An 18,365-nucleotide genomic window follows, 5' to 3' on the forward strand; every position below is an offset into this window, starting at 1 on the left:
ATGTGCATCATGGCAGATCTGTATTATAATGTTTGGATGCTCTTTCAGTCCAGTTTAACTCTCAAATGCCATACGAGATTGAAATGTCAAGAAGGAGCAGAACCAGTTTTATAATGTTATTTTTAGATTTGTCATGTCTAGGCAGGCAAAAAGGTGAAGACAAAATCCACTAAAATGAGAGTAAAATATTTCTCCACAATGTTTCAGGACAGTCTATTATAAGACAAATGTTTGTATTGTTAAATTTGTATTGTGAATATAGCATTTAAATGACCAGTAGTATACTGATAATTCTAATTTTATCTCATTTAAATACACTTCAGTCAGATGTAAGTTGAACAAAAAAGGAACTATTAAATTTACAATTTTATTTAGCAAAAATGATAAAAATAAATAAATACAAATTGATCAAATGCTCCAGTAATACTCTCCAGCTTTCTCAACTGAACAAAATCATGAAGTTATATATTCAAATAACTTACAAATGGACTATGAAAAAAAGGTAAACAGACATCAGGCAACACACAAGAATAACAAACAAAACATGGTATAAAAGTAAATGAAACGAAAGAGCAATACACATCCTTTTTTTTAAAAACTATTATGAAAGAATCTAGACACTTTTTATACAACAAATAAATGTAAATTGTGTTTTTAATTTATAGTTTAGGACATTAGATTAAGCAGTGATATTTTCTGTTGCAATAATCCATCCTTGATTTGACTTAAGGGTTTCATCAACCTGAATGAGGTAACAGCATGAGGTGTAAGAATGTGAATCGTCATCTCGAGAACATGAACAAACGCCTGAGCTCTCAGTAAACATTAACATCTGAGGAGATCAGGTTTTTACAAAATTCTCATTTGGAAATCACACAAATCTGGAGACACGGTAGATTCCCTTCTATTTGTCACAGAACCACTGCGTCCTATTAGCCACATCTGGCCTTAGGCATCTTAGCCATATGACATTTGCAAATGTCACATCCAATGAGCATTTACGTAAGGGAGACCCTTTTCCTTTTCGTTCATTTTTATTACCACACTAGAAAACCTGACATACCATTAAACCACGGATATAATGCATGTTTCTCTGGATGTCACTTTGGAATTTTTGCAGTTGTGATAAATTATTTTTATTTACTTTATAATGTGTGATTTTGTTGAAATATTGTATCTTTGAGAAAATATTTAAAAGCTTAGATGTGATGTAAAAAAGTGAATGAATATACTAGCAATTCGTGTTGTATTTTACGATGTAAGCACTTAAGAGTTGTTATGTGTAGTGATTAGATTCGCTCTAGGCAGCGCAGGCACAGTCCTCACTAACAGCTCAGTATGTCCACAACCAGAATGATCCGACACGGGATGATAAAGTCATTTCTGTTTCATAATAGTGAAAATCTCACTCATTGTGCTGACAACTGACTCTAACACACTGAGAACACTACAATAAAACAGCCTAACATATTCTATAAGGCAACCAATACACAGAGGCTACTGTAGGCCAGAACTGCTTGTTCAGCACTGAAAACATAAACACTCACAAACCTGAAAGTAAGATCGAATCACTGTAGAGATTTCTGTGTATTATCAACAGCAATGCATCCCCTGTGTGTTATTTTTTCTTGTGCTTTCTTAAACACTATAAAAGTGTCATTTTGGCACAGGATACAGTGTTTAAACTTTCACGACTTTGTATCTTGGTTGGCCGTATTTTGGAATCAATCGTTTTTCCTCTGTGCTTGCTCACGTGCAGTCTCACGCGCCGTTTGAAATATACAGTGGTAAAGGCTTTCATGAGAGTCGAGTAATGCATCCAGATGTTAAATTATTGTGATGACAACCCCCAGGACACCATGGTAAAACAGTGACACTAAGCATTAAACGTACGCCTGCTGTGTTGTGCTTTTAGACAGGTTTATAAAACACCTAGTGACCACCTAGTAAGGTGACAATGATACAGAACAGAAGCCCTTAAACTGGCCAATAAGCATAACGTTACCGGCACACTGGTTTTATGGGACACTTTTGACTGCATGTGCGTACGCCAAAAATATATTTTTATAGCTTTAAGAAATCCAAGTTATTGGACAAGGCATGAGACCCCTGCTACACCATGGTAAGACGTGGTGGATATGGAGACAGAGTTTTAATGGAGCGAGAGAGATCAGTATGTCTCAAATCATGCCCTTCTGTTAAAAATGATCAATGACTGAGATAAAACTGCACTCTCATTAAATCACATCTGTTCAGAAGATAAGGCATGATCAGAATTGGTACCTCACAGACAATTCAGGACTGACACTACAAATACTATTCTACTACTTATATAAATATCTATTGAATGTTCCGAGTAACATAAAATAACAGTTCCCTGTGGCATCAATTATTTGGCAAAACAGAACTAAAGGATATTTTATGACAAAAAAAGGTGTAAAAATACCAAAATGTATTTACAGAAATGTTTCCGTTAAAAAACACGAAATGATAATTCTGGTTAAATCTCCAGCAGAACGTCTGGAAGACCTTTATATGTGATAACATATTTTGTGCTCCATGTTCTGGTCTGGAGCCTTGGAAATCGACACAACAACTCAAAACTAGATGAAACAACTGCACCTCGGCTGCATTTCACAGACAAAACAGACACAGAACGCCTCGATACTTCATATCTTATGTCTTAGATCAGAGCTACAGGACCTGATAGGAAGCTGCACTATTCCAGAGGGATACAGGAATGAGACCTTCACCCCTTTCTTCAGAAGCTTTCCCACTCAGAGGTGCTATGGCAACTTTATCAGGCACACAACGGTGTGATATCTTTAAATTTTATTACTCTTACTATTTTATTTTCTATAGCATTATTCTTTGTAGAAATCTTTTCGGTGTGCATACGTTAGCATACACATTGCTGGTACTTTAGGAACCTCCTTCCTGTATGTAGTAAATGGCACTATGGATTTTCTTTCCCTCATAGATACAAGAGATGAAACAAAAACACAAAACAATACTGTTAACTGGCGCACTTGCGGCGGCGGATCTGATGCTATTTCACCCCCTCTGTCACTTCCGTAAGGGGTACGATTGGGCCGAGGAGGGCTTGTGGGATGACGCTGAGGTCACTGTTGTTGTTTTTATGTTTTTTGAGATTTTCCTCTTCTGCAGACATCGTTCCGTTGGTACTGGGAACCCCCTGGTTGCTGCTGTTATTGCTGAAAGCTGTGCTGTTTGTGGGTTCACCTTTGATTCTGGGCACGCTTTTTATTTGTGCGCTGTCGTCAGTTCCCTCACCGCCACTTGTGTTTGTCGTATCGGTCTGAACCGTGTTATTATTCGTAGCGTTTTGGTTTATGGTATCGCTTATACTTGTAAGAGTGCTAATTATCACCGTAGTTTCGCAGGAGCTTGTCGCATTATCTGTGTTGTTGTTTGTGTCTGTGCTGGAGCTGCTGGGTTTGGAAGTTCCATTTTGGTACGCATCTCCATTAGCCACGCCCACAGGAGAGATGAACTCTGGGTAAGAGAGAGGAGGCAACTGGATCCCTCTGATGAGACGTACCAACCCTCTAATTTTCTCCAGCGAGGTCTCCATCTCTCTCTGCCGGGACAGTACGCTGTTTTTGCCATCCATACAACTCTGTGCAGAGAGAGGGCACAACGTTGACTCATACAACTGAAATCACATCATCATATAGTTGCAGGGGTGTATAAAATTTTGAGCAGGGTGACTCATCGTGCTTTAGTTATGGGATTAATCAATCTTACGCTACACCAAGAAATATAAAACCGGGCTACTTGCCATACTAATGGCATTTAACCATCCTCTCACCGTTATAGAGTTGCTGAGCTGTCCTGCTCTGTGTTCCAGTGTCTCTCTCTCCTGCCGCAGCTCTGTGCTCCACCTCACCAGACGATCTTTCTCTCCCTCTTTAGCTATCAGGAAATAAGTGTACTTGTAAATCTTATATAAGAGGCTTATTGCATAAATAGGGGTGAGCGGGGCACAAACTAACGTGGGGTTAATTGTAACACGGCTACTTTACATATTTCTACAGGGCTGAGCCATCTGTGCTTTTGGTCTTTTCTCTTACTGTCAGAAGATCTCCTGTGAATATTTGTGTTTTGATGTGTTTTCGTTAAGATATTGAACAAAGAGTGTTTTGAAAGGGAAGTAAATTTCTTCATCTTATATTTTTTTACCAAATACAACCTTATATTATTTTATAATAAGTCTTGTTACCTAATCATAACACTATTTTGAAACATGTCAGCAACTCCTAGTAACTGATAGCTGGAATGGAAAAAAATGTAAACACAGCGGGGTTAATTAGCACAGTGTTACAATTAAGCCTCAGGTACACAATGATAATGAAATGAAAACAATGTAAATACTATTCATCAAGATGATAACTGTTAATACAATACCAGGGGAAATAACTGACAATTATAATTTTTTTGTCTAAAATTTTGTCAATTGTGCAACCCTTTCAATAAAAATCTATTTATATGCATTGATGCATAATACAAGGATGGTTAGATGAAGGATTATGGATGGATGAATGTGTGGATATCTATCTATTATAGGCAAATATATAAACAATATGTAAGGAATAATTGACGACGGGCCATTGAATTATAAGAAAATAATGCACACCAAGGTGGTAATGCGGCACAACGCGAAGCAGAGTGCCTTACACCGCAGGTGTGCATTATTTTCAAATAATTCAAAGGACCGGAGTCAATTATTTCGCTTATACCACGGTTACCACAAACATTGCTCTGGTGCCTATTTTTAAGACATTTGAAAAGATAGGTGTGCGGTTTACAGAAAAATAATCAACACCCATAGAACATTTCTCAGCCAATCAGAATGCAGCATTCAACAGACCCGTGGTATAACAACCTTTAGTATACAGACAGAATTTTATTGAATTAGTTGTTTTTAAACTACATTTACTAGCAGGTGTTAAACTTGCAACAAACCCTCTGTTACAATTAAAAGTTGTAACGTTTGCACTTCTGTCACTTTTGGTGTAATTGTACGATAACGGTAGGTCCGATAAACAAACTTTAAAGAGACACTTAACTTATTTTGAAAATGTGCTCATTTTCCAGCTCCCCTGGAGTGAAACATTTGATTTTTACCGTTTTGGAATCCATTCGGCTGATCTCCGGGTCTGGCGTTGGCACTATTAGCACAATCCATTAAATCTGATTAGACCATTAGCATCTCCCAAAAAAAACAAAAAACTAAAGAGTTTCGATATTTTTCCTATTTAAAACTTGACTCTTCTGTAGTTACATTGTGTACTGAGACTGACAAAAAAAATGAAAAGCTGGGATTTTCTAGGCAGATATGGTTAGGAACTATACTCTCAAACTGGCATAATAATCAGTGACTTTGCTGATGTAAAATGGTTGCAGCAGGCGTAGTGATATTACGCACTGCCTGAAAATAGTCCCCTTGGTTACTTTCAATAGCTGGGGACTATTGAGAGTATAGTACCTAGCCATATTAGCCTAGAAAATCACAACTTTTAATTTTCTGTCACTCTCAGAAAACGATGTAACTACAGAAGAGTCAAGTTTTAAATAGAAAAAATATTGAAACTCTTTAGTTATTTTTAGCGCGATGCTAATGGTCTAATCAGATTCAATGGATTGTGCTAAGCTATGCTAAAAGTGGTACCCCCAGACCCAGAGATCAGCTGAATGGATTCCAAAACGGTAAATTAAATGTTTAAAGGAGCATTTCACCCGTAGAAAAATTAATCTTTATTGAAAGTGTGTCATATTTGTAGTTGAAATGTAACATACATTTAGAATTTGGTGCCTATTTGTCCAAGAAAAGGGGTGTTTGTAGTCTCACTCCCTCAACAAAGATATTGGACTTCCTGCTTTCAATTATGCAAAATGATTATTTTTACATCATTGAAAGAAGAAAGAAGTGCAACACTGAAATCTGTATTTCTCCTGTCTCAGCGGAAACTGAAGAAATGATGCACGACCATTCAAAAACATGACTGGGGTTCTAACTATACAAAGCTTAATGCAAATGGGCGAAGTGTCCCTTTAACTCTAGGGAGCTGGAAAATGAGCATATTTAAAAAAAAGTGGAAAATATAAATTATTAATGTAACTTAAATACTTTCTAAATGATAGAGCCAAAGCCAAAAAGTATTACTTTGTGCCCCGCTCTCCCCTATTGTAGATTTACTGTTAAAGTGGTAAAGCATTGGTTGTATGAGAAACTCACCTGCTTTATAAGAGATGTAGGAATGGACAATGGCAAGTGTCCCTGGCCACTCAATATCATCTTCCTTTTGCAGTATCTGATGGAAACACGTTCATTGTGTGTTATTCAAATACACCACCAATCACATCCTGCATTCAAATGTACAGTATACATACAGTACAAAAATACAAACATTGAAAATGAATGTGGAAAATGAATGTATAGAAGTAAAAAGAAATGAAGTGGAGAAAATGAGGCTGACTAAACTCACAGTCTTAAGTGGTCTTAATTCAGTTGGCTGGTTTGAATATATGGGAGTAATGTTTTGCTAAATTTAAAAATATGAATTCATATACAGACTTTCTGCTTTATAAGAAAGCAACAAAAATTCACCTCCACTACCACTAGATGTTGCTGGTAAGCATAGTAAACATTAGAATAGGGAAGTCTAAGGCCCTGTCCCACATGGCGCACCTTATGTGTACTCTTGCGATGTGTGCGTGTGTCCATGAAGTCCGTAGGGTGTCCCAATTTGCATTTTCAGAATAGTGCTCACAAGCACCCCCCTTTGTGGACCGATGCATGCTCCATTACTCAACACTCTACGCGGCATTAAATCACCAAAGTGCACACTCGAAGGGTGGAGGACCGCAAGGGTTTAGCGCGGCATTTGGGACAGAGCCTAAATCGGGACTTAGTAACAGCAGTGTACTATCACAGCTACTTACATCCCCCGCCGAGTTGGGGCTGGGTGAGAGTGAATGTGATGGAGGGGTGAGTGAAAGGGCATGGGAGAATGGACTGCCCGTGGTGGGCCGCTGTAGGTCTGGGGAGGCAGAATGATGGCTGCTGGTGGTTGGGGGGAGGGGCCCCCACTCCACAACACCGCAATCTGAGTGAAATGAAACAAAAGGACAAACAAAACAGAAAAGGAAAGAAAAGAAGACAAAACATTGGTGTAGCATACCTCTGACAAGCTGTCCTCATTGGCTAGGGTAGCAGGAAGAAGGCGGGTTGGGGTTGGTGGTTGGTTGGGAGGAAGAGAGCAATGTTAGATCACAAAGGAAACATTGCACGCTGGGTAACAACATATTTTGTAAAAGTTGGACTCAGATCAGCTGGTAAAAGCCAGCGGCAGTACATTAAGCCAGATGTGGTTAAGAAAGTCTAATCACAAAAAAGGATCAAAGGGCAAAGATTAAAAGTGCTTGTTCAGGCATCATATTTTTTTCACGTGGATACATAGCGCAGATATCTGTGATATCTATCTCAAATATAAAAGATGGAAAGAACATTTCCGCAGAAAATTTCTCTTCTACTCAAGTCTGATTCCAGCCGCAATAACATTATCTACAATTTCTGACAGAGATGTTTACCTCGAACAGATACATCTGCACTTTCGTTACTAATGGCTTGAGTTTTGCCAACAGTTAAAACTGCATATGTAACAGTGACAGCTCCTTTGGGCAAGCTGAGGCATCCTCTGTTTAGTGCAGCAATCTGAAGAGAAGCAATCTGTGTTTGCTAGTTTTCTATTCCAAGAAAATGATGAACGTGTGCTCTGTGACACCAACACAAGTACTGAAGGAACACTAATGAGGAGATATTCTTGCAAATGTAAAATGTGCAAAACTAACCAAACTGTGAATCTATATACAGTAGTTTGAGAACACTGTCTGTCGCTTTTACTAATGTATACACTTCCACAGCAGCCCAAAGACACTCATTATCCCACTTAACACACTGCAGGGTCATTTCTTTCTGTCTCACACACACATTTCAGGACCACTCCACAGCCGAGTGCCTGTGAGCACATTACATAATCAAACAGTCATTACTGCTGAATGTGTGCTTGTGTGAGATAGATGGGCAGAGCCTGACTGAAGGCAGTAAAACAGTGCGGATTAGTCCAAGACGAGGGGTGTTAAAAAAAAGGCTATGGGAGGAGAAAGAGCTTAAAGCATGAAATAATGACTGGCTTGTGTTTCGAAGGATTTTTTTTTTAGAACAAAATAATTTTAATCATGAAGTCACATTTTAAAGATGATCAAACCAGTGTTCCAAAAGCTCATTTGCATTGGATTTTATTAAAATAATAATTAAAATTAGATGTTTAAATTTCACATTAATGATTCCCACTTTTGGGAACCTATCCTATATGTGACCCTGTTTGTGAAATCCAGGCTTAAGGTTACAAGCATATCTTACAAAAACAATATTGGTGGGCATCTTAAGACAAAACAATGGCACTTGATATATGTTAAGATATGTCAGTGCAAAATGTTTTTAAATGAAGGCAGATCAAACATGCATTTTAGTCTGGGACCAGAATAAGGCCTGTCTGGAAAACCCATAATTTGATTATAAAATTAGGAGCATCATCAAAGTTTGATTTCATTCATTGATTTCACATTGATTTCAATCTTTTACATGGCCTTACTTAGTCAATATTAAAGATATCAAGGTTAAATTTCACAGAATGTTCTTTACATTATGTGGGATGATTTTATACAGTAAACAGTAAATCACAAAAAACTGAATTAAAGGGACATTCCACTTAAAAAAAGCAAATTTTTCAGCTCCCTAGAGCAAAACATCTGACTTCAACCGTTCCGGAATCCATTCAGCCGATCCCTGGGTCTGGGTTTAGCACTTTTAGCATAGCTTAGCATAATTCATTAAATCTGATTAGACCATTAGCATCGCGCTCAAAAACAACCAAAGAGTTTCAATGTTTTTCCTATTTAAAACCTCCCCTCTATAGTTACATCGTGTACCAAGACCGACAGAAAATTAAAAGTTGCGATTTTCTAGGCAGACATGGCTAGGACTACACTCCCATTCTGGCGTAATAATCGAGGAATTTGCTGATGTAACATGGCTGCAGCAGGCGTAGTGATATTACGCACTGCCCGAAATAAGACTCTTGTAGGGCTGGGAAAAGATTAATTGCAATTAATCGCATACAAAATAAAAGTTTTTTTTGGCATAATATATGAGTGTGTGTTGTATGTAATTATTATGTACATATAAATACACACACATTCATGTATGTATTTAAGAAACACTTACATGTGTATATATATTTATTTATATTTTATATATTCTATATAAATAAAAGAATTGATATATAAATAAAAAAATCTGACAATGAATATGTTTGCGTGTGTGGTTATACACAATAATTACACACAGTACACACACATATATTATGCAAAAAAATAACTTTTATTTTGTATGCGATTAATCGCGATTAATCTTTTCCCAGCCCTAGTCCCTTGCCATTGAAAGTAACCAAGGGGACTATTTTCGTGCAGTGCGCAACATCACCACACCTGCCGCAGCAGTGCCACACCAGCAAAGTCACTGACCACTACGCCAGTTTGAGAGCACAGTTCCCAGCCATATCTGCCCAGAAAATCCCAGCCTCAATCCTCCGTCGGTCCTAGTATACGATGTAACTACAGAAGAGTCAAGTTTAAAATAGGAAAAACATTAAAACTCCCTTGTCACCTTTAAGCGCAATGCCAATGGTCTAATCAGATTCAATGGATTGTGCTAAGCTATGCTAAAAGTGGTAGCGCCAGACCTGGAGATCAGCTGAATGGATTTCAAAACGGTAAGAATCAAATGTTTAACTCCAGGGGAGCTGGAAAATGAGCATATTTTCAAAAAAAGTGGAGTGTCCCTTTAAGGATGGGTTTTCACAGACCGGGTTACATAAATCGCTTTTCCATTGTGTGGTATGACACAGCTCAGTACCACGCGGCTGGGTTCAGCTCGCTTTACAAACAAATGCTCAACACGGGAGCAACGAAGCATATCAAATGTTCCTGATTCCACACAATGAAACCCCCCAAAAGTGAACTGTTCTGAACCGTACTGGGCAGTACTACGCAATGGAAAAACGCCATTGGGCTTGTTAAATCTGACATTATGGACCACTTCCGGGTGCAACCGATCTCAAATGCCATAGGGAAATAACAAAAAATCCTGCTAATATACACTCGTTTCATAATCCAAAACTACCAAAAACTGTCAATATTTATCACCACAACAAAATCCAAGATGACCAGACATGGACTCATGAATAAGAATTTTTAACAAATTATTAATATATCGCCATCTGTGATTCTGCGAGCCTGGAGTGTACACTGTGAGTTTACAAACGTTTTAAATGTGTTATATGAATAAATAGTCCTCATTAAATAATATCCTCTACTGATATAGAGGCTTTAACCCGAACAGTACATTTAGATTGTGTGACTGGCTGAACTTACCTGTATTTCTGCTAGACTGATTTATTGAACTTAGATATGACATTGAGCTCTTCTTCCTCTGAAACACACACAAGCATTGTGGATTCAAACATCTTTAATCTGTGAGCTGTTTGTATTGTATTGTTCTTGTGTGAATGTCTGTTACCTCTGGTTCAAACATGGCTCCACTATATATGGGATTTGCAGTTGTCCGTCTCTTGCGCTCCTGACGCCTGCTCTGAATTTCTACACAGACAAAGCAGGGAAAGGTCATCTCACAAATACACACGCATACACACACAAACACATTTTATTCTACTGACCTTCTAAATAATCACGTGTGACCAGTCCCAAGGAAAGCATGAAGGCCAGTTTCTGCAGAACATGTCATTATCTTAGTAATCATCACACCACTATAATCATCATCCTCTTTATAACAAACATGATGTTATGACTGTATCATTATACCAGAGGGTTGTCCTGATGTTTGGAGGAAGGCGTGTGTGTGTTGGTGGGTGCAGGTGAAGATGGTGTATCCGAGGATTGTGGAGGTGAACTGTGTGTAGGTGTGTCTGGCGAGATGAGCAATGAAGTCTTTGGCTCTGTCCCATATTCCACTATGGGTATCTGAAAGAAAAACAGCATGGTGTTGACATGTACCAGACTGAGTCCAAGGGGGAGGAACTAAACCACTTAATGAATTAGAGAACTAGTAACACTCCAAATAGTGGCTGTCCCGACCTCTCAACTAAAAAAGCCAATCACTTTATTCTTTTTTTAAATGGTCCAGTTAATGCACATATGCAGTTAATAATTTTTTGGACCCGCTAGGTGAATTAATTCTCAATTTAAGCTAAAAAAACAAAATTTATGACATCACACTGTGTTGGATAGAAACTCACCGTGTTGTCAGAGCCCGAGCTGTTGTGAATTAACTGCTGCGTGTGTGTCTGAGCAGGTTGTTGCGTGTGCGTAGATGAAGTGATCAGGATGCCTGCATTACAGCTGTTGTGGCAAGGCAGGCCGTTGAGGATACGCATCTGCTGGACATGACCAGAGGAAGGAAGGGCAGTGCTCAGTAACACCGGTGACTGTAAGGTCTGCACAGAGACCTGACCTGGAGCAGCTGGAGAAATTGAGGAGGGAGGTTTTGGCCTGACCTGCTCACACACAGAAGAAAGAGGAGAATAATGTATGGAATGATTGGAGAAGTGTAAAGTTTAACTGAAGCAGTCAATAGTCCCGATTACCGGATTACCAGCACACCTGAAGTTAACGTCCAAATCTCTTCACCAAAGTTGTTTAAAACAGCTTACCATCTATTTGCCGAATTGCCCACATCCTCAGTACACTCTCTATGATGCCTATGTGTAAACATAACTGCTGTTTAAGATGCAGGTTGAAGTTCAGTTCCATTTAAAGTCACCTAACACAATGTTTGGTCACAAGCAACTGCGCGGCTGTCAGTGTTTGCCACATCTGCCTAGAAAATTGCAACTTTTAATTTTCTGTCGGTCTTAGTACACGATGTAACTACAGATGAGTCAAGTTTTTAAATAGGAAAAATATTGAAACTCTTTGGTTATTTTTGAGCGCGATGCTAATGGTCTAATCAGATTTAATGGATTATGCTAAGCTATGCTAAAAGTGGTAGCGCCAGACCCGGAGATCGGCTGAATGGATTCCAAAACAGTAAGAATCAAATGTTTAACTCTAGGGGAGCTGGAAAATTACCATATTTTTCAAATAAAGTGGAGTGTCCCTTTAAAGGCGCGCTAAGCGAATCTGTGTGAAGTCCCTTCCGGTTGACGCTCGAAGTGTTGTCAAACTAAACAGAGCGTAGCTAACTCCTCCCCTCCCTTCCGTGCTTTCTGAACGAGTCATGAACGGGCACAACCCCCACTCCCAAATCCTTCTTGTCGTTTATTGGCTGGAACACTTTGTTATGTTTCGTGGTGGTAGGTTTGACCACTCTGTTTTAGTTGCAGTTTGCGAAGCCTGGGCTGTCTGAAGAGAGCGCGGTTTTTTACAGTGTGTTCAGAGGACAGGCAGCTAGCAGATAGTGAGGAGATGTTTACTGTATGAAACAAAAATTGTTTTATGGCATAAAGCGCATGTATTGGCTTAGCGCGCCTTTAAATCTGTGTGACGTCACTTTTTATTGATGTTTGAACCATTTTCAAACAAACGGAGCGTAGCTAAATCATTCCCCTCCCTTCCGTGCTTTCATGAACGCACCCAACCCCCACCCTCAAATCCTTCTTGTTGTTTATTGGCTGGAACACTTTTTTATCGTTTCTGTTTGTCAATTAATATAAATAATTTTAAAAGAATATTTGTCCTCAGATTATGTATCATTGGTGTTATTGATGACACAAACTATTATTTAGAAAGAATATAAATAAGTTGGGAATTACATCCAAGGTTAAAGGTTAACAAGGAAGAGGATCTGTTCAAGCACACACATGGTGAGTGTCATATTACTTGTTAAAAGTTTTAAGACTTTAAGAAAGTTAAAAGACTTTTTTTTAACATGTTACTTTTAAGTGTGGTTCTTTGGGGGGTATTGGTGTTGCTTCAGTTTGTGGTTATTTATAGCAAAATAAATAACAAGCAAATTACCTTAGTTCAAATCATAGCTAAAGCGTATCAAAAACGACACTGAGCTAACATTACTGTGTAACCTTAATGTTTACAATGTTAGCTACGGATCCTTAAACTCGTGCCTGGCTGCCAAACCTCTCTTCACACATTGATCCATGCTCACCATTTCCCTTGTCTTTAGGAAACCAAAACATTTTTATTTTCGACAAGATGTTGTTCTAGAGGTCAGTTTAGGCTGGCCACACATGTGAAGTTTTTAAGCCTAATTTAAACCCTCAGCGATCGAAAGGGGGCGTGACCCAATAAGTGTTTTACTGCAGCCGATTTGTCCAAAAAACCTCCAGTGTGTGGTGTCATTGCGATTATTTTGCTGCTCCAGATCACGCTGGAGCCTGCCCGATCCCAAATTTGTAAATATCAAACTTTGATATTTACGACTCTTGATCGGGCTGCCTCCTACATGACAGCTGCAATAGCCAAAGAGAGTGTGCAAGCAGATGTGCCGTGCTTTTATAGTTAAAACAAAACCCTCACAAACATAACATGAAAAAAAAAGAGTATTGAGAAAGAATATTGACTTGGTAACACTACAAGTGCTGTAATAATTTTTTATGCAAGAACTATCACAATTGTTTCTCAAGTCACGTTTGATCTCACGTTTCTGTTAAAATCGTTTGACACTGTCCCTATGTCTGTGGTCTACCATGGATTTAAAATTGTTTAAGATGTAAAAATCATCCAGTGTGTCCCAGGCCTTAAGCACTAGCCAGACTGAGAAACAATAGACCAAAAATGAACTTCGTGCCATGCGTGTAACCATGACAACGCACGTGCGTCCAATGAAACGGCTTTTGCATCTGAGCTACTCATTTATTTCTTATTTCTTATATTTTTTTTGGCTTGCCTATATCAAGTTCCATAACAAAGAATATAACTACACATATACAAGCTGGACATTTTCAAAAATAGGATAATTCATGCCCATGCCTAATATATATTATGAACATATTCATTATACACCACCAGTGAGAATGCAACAGCATACAATACAGCCATAGAAAGATCAGGGTAAAGGATCGGTTCAGGATTAAGAGCGAAAGCAAAAGCAGGGAGTGCAAATGTCACCACTGTACAAGCAAAGATAAATAAAATCCAAAGCAATATACCACAAAGAAAAAACACTGCAAAGAAAAGCAACATCTGTACTTAAGAAAACACACCCAAGATACACAGACGCACACTAACACTTAACAGTGAGGGCTTTTCACTAGTCCAGCCAGGCATTAGGGTGTGAAGGGTTTCCATGGAAACAAACCTGCAGTAGAGTGGCTGGCCGAGTTGTCTGTCTGGTGGGAGGGACAAACTGAGGAACTTTGATTGGTTGTGAGGCTGCTTGAACCTGTGACAAGACCAGCCGTTTATTTGTGAAACAAAGACACTCTTAACTTGGAAGTATAGTTCATTTTTTACGTGTACGCCAGGGTTATATGCACAGTCGAACGAGGAGCCTTGCAAAGCACACTTCATTTGAATGCAAACATAGGCATCGGACACATGCACTACCTCTTCTGGCCTACAGGGGTCTGTAAAGAGCAGTTAAGCAGCTTTAAAGCTCTTAATGCCACCAGTTAAAACTCATGTAAATCTTTGTACTCTTTCATGCTACAGTTGTACAATTGAGGGTACTTCCAGAGCTTGCACGCTTTCCGGTCTGTTTTTGTTTTTCATCGTCTACCTACAGTTGCCACCTTGTGGATAAACCAAAATGTGCATGTGTGACCTGCGGGTCCAAAGTAGCTCAGATAAAAAAAATCTGGCAAATAAAGTTTGTGCGTACTATTCTGATGGCGAAATTTGCTGATCGTCGCGTATGTGTAAAAAGTGAACTATACCTAGGCCTTTACCATACTAAGGGGCTAATCACACCAAACGTGTTTTAAATGCTTGGAAACACAGCGCGACATGGCTTTTTATATTGCTAGGCAACCACCGAGTCAGCTGTCTTGTCAATCAAATATTGAAGTATTAATTTATTGAACATTGACTTTTGCTGTCAACTGTCATATTAGTAGAAACTTTAAAAAGAAGACGCTTGCTCTGACCTTGCTTGAGGGTGAGAGGTGCACAAACACACAGAAAAGAGTGAGCAAGTGAGTAAACTTCCTTCACTACAACCTAAGGCCCGCCTCTCCCTTCATTCGATTGGACAATGGAAAGACGCGAATGACGTTGGCTGCTTTTCCGCACTCAGCGCTCCTTCAAAAATGCCATAGATATGAAGAGTTTGGTTCCAAAATGCAATAAACGCCATTTTTGAAAAAAATTAGTTACTGCCAGAATCAGTATTATATCAGGTCAGTATTAAAAAGTAAATTCTTAATTTAACGCAAAATCCAATATCCGCCGTGTTATTCTGTCATCTTTTCTCCCTTTTTTCCCAAAATGCAATAAACGCCACTCCCCCAAGTTTCTGTCATGCTAACACATTGACCCCAGGGGATCTTATGAAAAACTTTCCATAATTTTACTCAAAGTCAGTGAAAATCGTGCAGGACCAAAACATTTTACAGCTGATCGCTGTGAAAAACGTTAAGCGACGACGTCAAGTATAACCACAGCAATGACACTGTTCTTAATATCACAAAGTAAGTGTTTTGATTAATGACATTAATGTTTATATTTTTAATTAGTGTGTACAACTGTTCAACTAAATGAATATAAAATGGCAAAGATGAATGCACATTTATATAGGCGATTGATTCAATAGATTTATAGCATTTTGAATAAAAACTTGCCATGGGTTTATTGCATTTTGTGGAAAAAAGAATCCGTTTTTATAATAAATCTTTGAAAATCAAGTTATGGATTTAAATTTTTTATGTATTTATAACCTAAAGATGCTGTGTGAAAGTTTGTAACAGAAAATAGTGGTTTTCATCTTGTCACTTTCTTGGTATAGAAAACATGTTTTTACCGAAATTTGTCAAAATGGATTTATTGCGTTTTGGAACCAAACTCTTCATATATAAACTAGATGTCGCCTTGGGGTTCTAAGCATGCGTCAAAACCGCCGCCATCTTGGAACAGGGGTCTTGTCATAGGAAGTAGCTAGGTAAAGCTGCTATCTCCGTCTGTACTTCGAATTCATGGATAATGCTGGACTTTTGTGCTGTGTCTGGATGTTAGCCCTACTAGAACTATGCATTATAGTTAGAAAAAGATTTTCATAATATCAAAACAAAAAAAAATTTCTGGACTCAATGCTAAATACATGTCTGACTGTTGAAACGAACCAAAAGAAAAAATCTTGACGATTTATGGTGATTTTATTTCCGTTACACCATTGCCTACAATGACGCTGATGCGGGGCTCCTCTGTTTCAAGATGGCGGCTCTATTTGAAGCATTCGGTCCAATGAACTGCCGTAGCCAAGGCGACATCTAGTGTACATATCTATGCAAAAATGCGTGATGCGACCGGCGGCAAAAACCGCAAGGCGTTCGGCGCACATACGCTTACTGCCCATAGAATATCATTCAAAAAAGGCAACTGCCATAAACGCGTTTGGTGTGATTGGCCCCTAACTGTTCCAACATACTTCCTACAACAAATACCTTTAACATATTTATCATATTTTGTAACTAACCTTAACTGGAGTTAAGACTGTTATAGATTTTATTTAAAGAAACAATCCTGTGCTCATGGGCTGTGCATGATTCCTAAATAATATGGACGGTCACACTAGACACCGAGTTTCTGTTGACTTACTGGTATACGCCTATGAACAAAGAAACTCCTGTACAACAGTATGCATTCAAGTGTATATAAATGTCCAAGTTTGATGACCTCTACCTTGCAACTTTGTGGGACAAGTCATGTGACTACAAAAAGTAAGTGACCATAGCTTAAGTCTAAAGACATGATGTTGGCTCACATGTACCCCACATGTAGTTTGCCAAAGAAAATTAGTCAACATGTTGTTGTAAAATGATAACAAAAACACTTACAACAACGGTGCTTTTGGACATGACTCGCAGTGGCTCTATTCCCTGATTGGTTGATTGGATAACCGGTTGGAGGGTTACTGGGGGGTTTGGAGGATCTGTACTGGGAGGGCTTGCCAGGAGAGTGTTGCCAAGGGTTGTAACCACTGTGATAGTGGGTGCTGGTGTCATAATGATGGGTGAGTTGGGTGTGGCAGCTCTCAGCACCAGAGGTAGAGTCTTTGAAGCAATCATAGGGCCCACAGAGTTCTGCAGGGTCAACACATTTTTAAACTTCATTTATTAGTTAGTTTACTTTTCTAAACCTAATGCTCTACGGATGTAAAGATCTGTGTTTGTTGTATTCAACAAAAACTTTATATGGTCTTTATAAGGTGTCCTAAAATGTACTTCAGGCAATAAAGTTAACATTTACATTTGGACATTTAGAAGAAGTTTTTTTCCAAAGCAACTCACAACAGCGATAAAAAACAGCAACGCGATTTGTCAAAGGCAAGCAATAACATGAAAAATGTGAGCTTCCTGTGTGTGCTTTGTAATAGTGTGGGTACCTGTGGAGTGGTGAGGCTGGCAGCAGGCAGCGATGTCTGTGTCTGTGTAATGAGCAGATGAGTAGATGTTTGCCCATCGGCTTGTAGCGTCTGTGTCTGCAGCTTCATATCGTCCTGTTTCACCAGCAGATCTCTCCTTAACTGCTCCACTACCTTTTTCTGTGGGAGAGAAAAAGAACAAGCGCATGTTCATTTTTCCTCTTCCGTCACTCGTACCTGCAATGAAGTCTCTCTCACTCATGCCCTTTCTTTCTGTCTGCTGTTGATAAGAGTTTGTGATGCTGGATTTTGGCCCATTTGACAGCAAGTGGGAACATGGAGTTCCTACAGCTAAACATTACTCTCTTAGGCTCTCTCTTTCTGTCTCAGGCAAAATTCCAATAGTATCTGCCTTTAACATCTTGAAAGCATTTAAAATAACAAGATTATGGAAAAATAACAGACACCTTTAACAGCATTATATTAACATTTGTGAATATAAACTTTGTGTCTGATGTTCATGTGAAAGGAATGTTGCAAATCATGTGTAACATAAGTAATAAGATCTAATAAAAATGATGTGAAAATTCCTGCTTTATAAACCGTTATTAAGAAGTTATGCTTATTAAAGAGTAGGTCTGGTTGTGTATTTTTCACTGCAATTTTTTAAAAAATGTTCCCTTTTATTCCAGCTTTATATATGGGCAACCAAAAAGTAAGGCCATTCGTA

General features: G+C 38.7%; 1 protein-coding gene across 4 annotated transcripts in view; it reads right to left on the bottom strand.

The window, feature by feature from the left end:
• Positions 1–353: 353 nt before the first annotated feature.
• phf21aa (PHD finger protein 21Aa) overlaps positions 354–18,365 on the bottom strand; it is a 28,384-nt gene continuing 10,372 nt past the window's right edge. Inside the window, exons 6-18 of one of the 4 annotated variants that reach the window (XR_012359981.1) lie at positions 17,657–17,815; positions 17,109–17,354; positions 14,417–14,500; positions 11,400–11,657; positions 10,966–11,124; positions 10,821–10,872; positions 10,664–10,743; positions 10,519–10,576; positions 7,206–7,228; positions 6,967–7,130; positions 6,260–6,335; positions 3,833–3,936; positions 3,504–3,640 (exon numbers count right to left, since the gene is read on the bottom strand). Coding sequence is in view for 3 of the 4 variants with exons in the window: in XM_073859074.1 (XP_073715175.1) it covers positions 3,050–3,640; positions 3,833–3,936; positions 6,260–6,335; positions 6,967–7,130; positions 10,519–10,576; positions 10,664–10,743; positions 10,821–10,872; positions 10,966–11,124; positions 11,400–11,657; positions 14,417–14,500; positions 17,109–17,354; positions 17,657–17,815 (2,031 nt within the window). In the remaining variant the exon portion in view is untranslated. Of the gene's footprint in view, positions 3,641–3,832; positions 3,937–6,259; positions 6,336–6,966; positions 7,131–7,205; positions 7,229–10,518; positions 10,577–10,663; positions 10,744–10,820; positions 10,873–10,965; positions 11,125–11,399; positions 11,658–14,416; positions 14,501–17,108; positions 17,355–17,656; positions 17,816–18,365 lie in introns of all 4 variants that reach the window. The other 3 variants (XM_073859074.1, XM_073859075.1, XM_073859076.1) reach the window with 3 other exon arrangements.

This window comes from Misgurnus anguillicaudatus, chromosome 21 (assembly GCF_027580225.2).
Source record: "Misgurnus anguillicaudatus chromosome 21, ASM2758022v2, whole genome shotgun sequence".
NCBI classification, from domain to species: Eukaryota; Metazoa; Chordata; class Actinopteri; order Cypriniformes; family Cobitidae; genus Misgurnus; species Misgurnus anguillicaudatus.